Source organism: Anarhichas minor, unplaced genomic scaffold (assembly GCF_050575085.1).
Source record: "Anarhichas minor isolate MPS153535 unplaced genomic scaffold, ASM5057508v1 ptg000054l, whole genome shotgun sequence".
Classification (NCBI taxonomy): domain Eukaryota; kingdom Metazoa; phylum Chordata; class Actinopteri; order Perciformes; family Anarhichadidae; genus Anarhichas; species Anarhichas minor.
This window is the reverse complement of record NW_027466500.1, coordinates 3,909,196-3,917,500: the sequence shown is the minus strand read 5'-3', so window position 1 is coordinate 3,917,500 and position 8,305 is coordinate 3,909,196. Positions and strand designations below refer to the sequence as shown.

Sequence of the window (8,305 nt, the reverse complement as noted above, 5' to 3'; positions counted from 1 at the left end):
TGACAGTAGGATAGAAGGGAGAGCAGGGGGGACAGGTGGGTTTGGAGGCATGGAAAGGCCTCAGCCTGGCTGTGGGGTATGTCTTCATTTCAGAGGAGGAAAATGAACCCATGGGTACAGGATGAAAAGGTTACGTCTTTAACTTAACACAGGATGGATAGAGGAGCTTCTGCTTTGAGTTGTTGCTCCCAGAGAACTGAAATACTTTCTTCTGCCCGTCTTTAGACTGTTCGTTTTCCGTTTGGTGGGTAAAAGTGAAGAAGGAGAGGCACTGCTCTGGCTGTAACCTCTGTGTCCTCCCTCTATATTTTCCTTATTTACTTTTTTCTCTGGCTTTCCTTTTTGTTCCTTCGTTCCCTCTTTACTTCATTCTTTCCTGCTTTCTATCTTTCCATCTTTCCTTGCTTCCAAACCCTCTGAAAGCCGTTTGAATTAAACTGAAAAGTTAAGTTCCATCAATTATGTATAAAGCCCAATGGCACAAATCACAAAGTTTGCCTCTAGAAGCTTTACAATCTGTACAGCACATGACACCCTCTGACCCTCAATTCTTTTGTCTTGCGCACCTTTATTTTAAAGCACATGGTACGACGGTTTCTTGAAAAGGTCTTGTGCTTGTGTGTGTGTGTGTATTTCGTCATTGGTAGAAAAGAGGTGTCGGGCTGTGGACCTTTGGCATTCGCAGGTGGTGGACAGTGAATATCTGCCAGCCTCCTCCATATCACCCACAGCCCCCTCTCGTCTCCCACCATGCCTCACTGGTGGTCAGCCTCTGTCCCTTCTCCCTTCCACCCGTCCTCCCTTAGGGTCCCAGTGTTCCCTGCGACAGTCCTGCGTGTGACAAACATGTGCGATGAGTCTGTGTGACATGCCGTGTGTGTATCCGCGATTTTGGGGGTGTGTGTGTGTGTTTGCATGCTGGTGTGCATGCATTTGTGCGTGACACAAGTGCAGGCCTTTGCTGCTACCAGATTGACGTGAGTGTCTGTGAGGCTTTGCTCTTTTCAGACGTGCCTCACACTGGCAGTTGGAGTTTATGTGTGTGTGCGTGTGCCTGCCTGCCTTCTAGCGCCATGCTGGAGACTGACGGCTCCTGACACCTGCCATTTGGACGCTTTTCTCTGTGAAAAATGTCATCGTCTTCAGACCCGACGTGTGTGTGTGTGTGTGTGTGTCTGTGTGTCTGAGTGAGAGAGAGAGAGATGGTGCGTCCCTCAATTTGTCTCCCTGAGGTCAAGCTTTGCAGCTGACTGAACAATGGACCCAAGCTGTTTGAGCAGCCGGGACAGAGAAACTTATGTGTGTCTGCGTCTTTTTTGCATGAATTTATTTTGAGCTGGTAACATGTGACATCACAGCTACTTCTACGCCAGTAAAATGAGTTCAATCCAAGCATCTTGAACACGGACTGAGTTGTGGACAAAGAAAGTGACCGATAGAGCCGGTGTAGTATGGCACTATATGGTGTGTGTGTGTGTGTGTGTGTGTGCAATCCCAAGTTCTCGCAAGTGTCCGATTTGAAAGCCATCTAGAATTTTGGACAATCTACCAGTTGAAACTGGTTGAAACTGGTAGATTGCTATAAATCAATTCCAATTGAGCCCCACGATGCCTTTTGCATCTGATGGCATACTCTGTTTGATTTGATAGATCAGGTAACTCCTAGTTAGTGACTTTGCATTGAGTTTGGCTCACTTACAGTTCTCACACTAAGAAGCCCACCTCACACCTCATTAATAAAGCCATTTCAAAAACAAGAAACAGCACAACTGTGACTTGTTTTCTTCAGATATCAGAGGTATTATTATCAGATACATGAGGGAAGGTTACATATTGTTCTGTAATATAGATATATTTAAACAACGCATTACATAGCTTTTTTTAAATCAGAATTTGCCTGCCAATCAGCAACTTTCATGCAAAACCATGAACTCAAGCTTTATTTGGGCAAAGATGATCTAAAGTGGAAAAGAAATTACCATTAACAGTTAAATGAACTCCCGACAAACAAATGGCACTGAAGTTTTTAACATCTACAGTACAAGTTTAAGGTTTTGGACCATTTGAAGAATCTTTTTGGGCCACATATATTCACATATTGTCTGTATCAATGTGCCTAGAATTCTTTGAAATACAGTAATTTATTCAAACCAAAATTCAATCTCTCATTCTGCTTTCCCCCCACCCGCCAACTTTTTGTCCTGTGTATCAAATGAGTTGATGATATTATTGCCCGTCTTCTTTTCTGACTGATCTGATGAGCTGTAGCTGTTTTTAATTTACATTAGAGCTGTGTAAGCCAGAAGGCTGTAATGAGGTATCAAAGTGTGTATCCATCTCTTCCAACGTTGGCTTTCTTGAGGGGCAGCAGGGGGCCAGTCATGATGTGTGTGTGTCGTGCCCAAGGGTATGTCTCAAAGACGACCAGTAGGGGAACGGATAGGGGAGCCAGTTGATGACTTTGCCCCGGGACGGGACGGGGCTAAAGGCAGGCCTGTGTTTATGTGTGTGTATACAATAGAGTAAAGCAAAAGAGAGTGTGAATAAATGAAAACCCTACAGGGCCAACAAGTCATCGCTTTACACCAAGAGGCGATCTTTGACTTTGTGTCTCAGCGTGTGTGTGTCCACGCTTCGACCATCCATCCACTTAGGCCAGAGAGCTGTGGAGCAGACAACCTTCTGCTGGCTGCCAGGATGATGCCCTCACTGTGGCGACGGCCACGGACGCTGTGGCGATGAGGGCTCAGAGCTGTATCCATGACAGTGCTGTTACCCAGCTGCCCCAGCGGCAGCCTTAATTAAGTTAGACATGATAGGGGCTGGTGGCCTCCCTTTCTTTCCTCTCCACGCTCTCTTGTCTTCTGTTTTTCTATATTCTTAATTATATCTTCACTTTCACTTTACCTCCATTGTCCTACTGTCTCTGAATGAGGACAGACAGGGAGGGTGGTGGTGCTTTCTGTGTTTTATTTCCATCTATTGTCATTATAATTTAAACCCTCGTCTATCTTTATACTACGTTTAAAGAGAAAGAGAGATTTGAGTATATTGAATATTTTAGAATTATATTCATATCATCTTCTGTGTCTTCCTCAGCATGTGTCTTTGTGTCTTTGTCTCACGCACACACAGAGTGTGTGTGTGTCGGGTTAATGACCAGCTCCGCTTGGACCTCATTGAAGGTCATGTGCCAGTGCTCGTTAGCCGTGTCACCATGGCGATATGTCAGCTGTCAGCTACGATGGATAAGGAGCTGACAAAAAGAACAGTGAGGCGGAGGAAGGGATGAATGGAGAGGGAGGGAGGACAAGTTCATTTAAATGTGAGTCCCATCAGAAGGCCTCTGCCACTCCTCATTAACAAGATACTTATAATTGGCAAGGTTGTTGTGGCAAGGTCCAGGCCTCTGGGAGAGAGTGTGTGTGTGTCTGTCGTGGACATAGGGGAGGTGCTGACCCCTTCCTCATATTGGTCAGCCCTGAGGAGGAAAGCCCCCCCCCCCCCCCCCCCCCCCCTTTCTTCCTCGAATCATCCCCCCCCCCCTCTCCATCCAGCCGGCAGAACAGAAGGACTAAACAACGTGACAGCTTCAGTTAGTTGTATGTCGGTAGAATCAACACGGGTATCGGTGGCTTTGTTGTACCAACCATTCTGTCTGTGTGGTGATGTATGATAAGCGGCCTACTTTAGACTGAATACATTAACATGGGAGATGGTATCATTTGTTGCCGTGTAACCCCAATGGTGCCCCGTAGAATCGGTTCATTTTCATTGTCAAGAACGTAGAAATATCAATAATGCAGAAATTGGCACAAGAGCTTCGGCTCAATTCCAGCTGAATTTAGTGAATCGTTTGAAAAAGGGTGTTTTTGTTAAGTCGTCTTAAAATCTTGTGCAGTATAAGCCCTTCACATAATATCTAAAGAATGAATTGTATGACGTGAAATGTACAAAAAAGTAAGCAATACAAAAAAATTATATTTATTAGGACTGAATGATGTAACGGTGTCATTCTTGCAAACCCTAATTCATCATTTGACTTTATCAAAATTAATTAAGCCTAACCCTGATTTCTTTTGTTGACAGAAACATTCCACTAAAATCTGTCCCTGTCTCTGAAAATATTTCTGGTAGAAGTAGGACATGCAGGGCCTCAATTAAATTCCCATGTTCCTGCTAATGTCTACAGAAACGCATATATGTGTGGCCTGTTTTCTTTTTCTGGTTTTGTTCAAAAGACACTGACAAATAGCAGTACACCCCAATGTCCTCTAGATGGCAGTAGTGTCACATAGATCGTGAGTGAGCTGTGCTTTAACGCGGGTCTCGTACTCTCTGTTATTACAGTGTCAGTCATTTCAATGTGCAAAGGTGGTCGTGCTCTCTACATATTCACATAGAAATAGCTTACTGGGAATCTATATTTACCCAAAGTTGGTTCCATACATTTAAGTGGGCATAATGACCCCACTCAAGTCCCCGGACTCACTAATTGACCCATTCTCAATATGTTTAGAATTCATAGTTACTTCCAAAGCCAATGGCCGGTACCTGCAATCGGGATGCATGTGATTCTTCACTCCTGCTTTCAGTTGAATTCCTGCATTTGAAAGAATGTAATTGTGCAGTTATAATGTTATGGCAGGACTACTAGTGATGATGCTATTTTGGGCATAATGTCCGTAATGGTGTTCAAGCTTTGACTACAAAGGGCTGACCAGAGTCAGACGAGGAGCCAGTTTGAGAAGTTGTCAGCTGCATTATGTAAGGTGCAAGGCAGTGGTGATTTTCTTTAAAAGCTTTGCCATTAGGTAATAACTCCTCACTATGTTTTATTCTTTCTCCCCTCACCCCCTAATTGGCTCCATAGGGGGTGAGGGGAGGGGAGACACATTAGCTAACCTGCCTCTTATTCCCTATTCATATATATATATATATATATATATATATATATATATATTTTCTTCCCTTTCTTCCCTTTTCTTCCCTTTCTTTCAGTATAACCAGTGAGGCAGGGGCATCCATCTACAGTGTGAGTCCTGAGGCGGTCAAGGAGATGCCAGACATGGACCCCAACCATAGGAGTGCAGGTAAGCAGCCATACTTGTGTCTTCATGTTATTAAATGTTTTGCATCGTAAATGTGTGATATTCTTGACCGTTCTTTTAATTGGCCCTGGTCTACGGCAAAATGACTGGTGTTGTGGAAGACACTGTGTACAGGGCGGCAACTAACAATTATTTTAATCACTGATGAAGCTGTCACTTATATTCCTCATTACTTGTGTCAATAATATGTCAGAAAATAGTAAAAAAAAATCCCCAATTCTCTCCTGTGTTACTTAGCGTCTCTCCCTCTTTCTGTCTCTTGCCACCTCTCCCTCGCTCACTGCACACGCTGCATCATCGAAAACACAGCAGAATAAAAATGAATTGCAGAGTTTTGGAGAACCAATGTTTCCAGCAGACTTCCTCCATAAAAGCCATAAATCAAGCTAGGCCGGCTTGTTCCTCACTAGTTTCCTGTGGTCAGCAGCACAGAGAGCCGTGGAGATTCATATTTATCCCCCTAATGAAAGCCATGAGAAATCTACAGCGTTTGACTTTGGATGGGGATGAAAATAAGGGGGCGTTGAGCCAAAGACACGATGGTTACAGTGTCGGATGTGGGGACAGTGTGTTTCTCCGCCTCTGTCTATATGAGTGGCCATGTAACGTAATATACAGGGAATTGTGAGTTAAAGCCACTTTCCGTCTGTCATCCCTGTTGTTGGGCGATCTAGTGACATCTAGTGGTGATAGGCAACATTTCAGCCATCTGTTTTTGTGTTCAGCTTTTATTCTGTGCTCCTCTCTGATCTGAGACGGAGTGAGAGATTAGCCGAGAGTCACAACAAAGTCAAATCAGTTGAGAGTAGATGAACTGTCACTCTTTCATTGCTTGTGTCAGCGTGACAGTCGGTCCATGCCGCATCTCAAAAGTTGGAACTATTTGACTTTTTTCATCTAATGCTCTGCAGCAAAGACAGCGCGGCCACATCTCCACTGTCCCCCTGCTGCACGTCACATTCTTCCAGCTCTCCTGAGCGATGTGTCAGGATTTGGCTCATACACTTTCAATATGTTATGCTGAACTCCGTTAACAAAGACACACACACATGCATAGGCTATACTGTGTATGTATAAATCTTAATGTTGTGTTAATGTTTATATTGCTGTTATTCTATACTGTCCAAATATTTGGACTAATTGTATGTTGATACTTTGGCAACATTGTTCTTGAAACGTCCATGCCATTAAATTGAATTGAATTGAGAGTCAGAAGCAGAATGGATGGAAAGCGCTTCGGAGTCTTTTGGTGGTGCACTGCACAAGGCCAGGATTGAAACTCCATCCCTGTCTAAATATTATCTCAGGCAGCAGCCTCACGCCGCAGCCAGGGGAGAGAGGAGAGAGAGAGGAGAGCCATTGATTCCAGACGTCCTCCCTCTTTACCATCCCATCCCTCTCCTTCTCTTTGTCTGTCCGTTCCTCCTCAAAGATCTGAAGTCTGACGTTCCTCATGCAGCGCTCTACATCGCTGACCACTGGAATTCAAACGTACACACAATGCACAGGAGGGACGGGCAATCACGGTCCCTCCTGTGCATTGTGTGTACGGTTTCCTGTTCTTTTTTTAATCACCATACAGTGCGTTTAAATTAGCTTAAATTATTTATGTGTAGAACATTTTTGTCTCTATACATTAGTCGAGCTCTTTTATTGTTTTCTCAAATAAAGGACTGACAATTTTGGAAATTTGAACAGAAATGACAAACCTAGAGCTGGCACTGCCTCTGTCTTTTACAGGGACATGAATGTGAACAGTTATTTGGTTGTGTTACTCTCTCCCTCGCTCTCTGTGCCTGTGTGAGTTCGGGGGTGAGGTCATGTGTTATGGTGTGTATGCGAGTAAGGTTGTTTGTAATTTTTCTCCTTGTCACTGGTCTCTGCCAGCTTATTCATGGAAAAGACATTTGGCATCATGTGCAGTGGCGGGCTGAGGCCTTACAGATCTGTTAAAAGCAACCGTGTGTGTGCGTGTGTGTGCGCACCTGTGTGTGTGTGTGTGCGCACCTGTGTGCATGTGTGCGCGCCTGTGTGCGTGCGTGCGTAGGTTAAATTAGAGGTTTTAAAGGTTCGTGGCTCCAGTATCTATCAGGACGCTTAATGACAGGTGCAAAGACTCTATTTGAAAGCCAGCTGTAATTATTATTATGGGGTTGGAGGAATGACAATTAGGTCTGGCCTGCCCTCAGGCCAGCAGTGTAATATGCAGACAATTTGCATATTCAGTAATTATAATACAATATGGATTTGCATATTTAATAACTGATTCAGATAGCAAGCTCATGAAAAACGCAAACCATAGACTCTCATGAGACACAAAATCATGTTTGTGTGTGTGTGTGTGCGTGTGTGTGTGTGTGTGCGTGTGTGTGTGTGTGTGTGTGTGTGTGTGTGTGTGTGTGTGTGTGTGTGTGTGTGTGTGTGTGTGTGTGTGTGTGTGTGTGTGTGTGTGTGTGTGTGTGTGTGTGTGTGTGTGTGTGTGTGTGTGTGTCGACAGTGTCCATTGGAAGACGTGTCCAAGATCCACTGGCTGAGCTTGTGAAGATTGATCCTAAACACATAGGCATTGGAACATACCAGGTAAGTGTGTTTTTTTTTTTTTTTTGCTGTTGAGATGCTCCTCGTGGGTGAGAGCGTCCTGACCCCGAGCAGTAGAGCATCTGCTGTGAGTTAGACTGCAGCAAAGGGCAGTGTGTGTGTGTGTGTGGGCATTCATGACTTCTGGCTTTTAGTAGTCAACTACTCCCAAAAATTTGTCGAATAGTTAACAAATTCGATTGATTAATCTCAGGAGATATTTCGTATTTGTTTCACCCAATAACAATAATAACTCCTCGTCAAAAATATTTTAAATATAACCAGTAAAAGGTTAAGTAATGTCGGGGGTAGGTGAAATAGCAGAGTCCTTGATTGGGTCTGTGAGGCTGTTAACAAATATGCTGCGATCTGATTGGACTAAACCCCCATCAGTCTTGTTGGAGCTGGAGATGCTCAACGGCTTTCTTGCAGTAACAGCGTGCGGCACTGCCACTGCTGTATCACTGCACCGGGATAAAACCACAGATGAAGCGATGGTGTGTGTGTGTGAGGATCGTACACATGGTCTGCTGTAGTTTGTGGTAGCACAGCAAACATGCAAAGATTGGGCGTGTGTATTTTTTATTTTTTCTCTTTATAGTATAGTCTCTTTAAGA

General features: G+C 44.1%; 1 protein-coding gene across 1 annotated transcript in view; it reads left to right on the top strand.

The window, feature by feature from the left end:
• Nucleotides 1-8,305, top strand: part of srbd1 (S1 RNA binding domain 1) — a 40,489-nt gene that overhangs the window by 15,351 nt on the left and 16,833 nt on the right. The window contains exons 15-16 of the mRNA XM_076075793.1: nucleotides 5,002-5,093; nucleotides 7,609-7,691. Coding sequence (XP_075931908.1) covers nucleotides 5,002-5,093; nucleotides 7,609-7,691 — 175 coding nt within the window. The remainder of the gene's footprint in view (nucleotides 1-5,001; nucleotides 5,094-7,608; nucleotides 7,692-8,305) is intronic.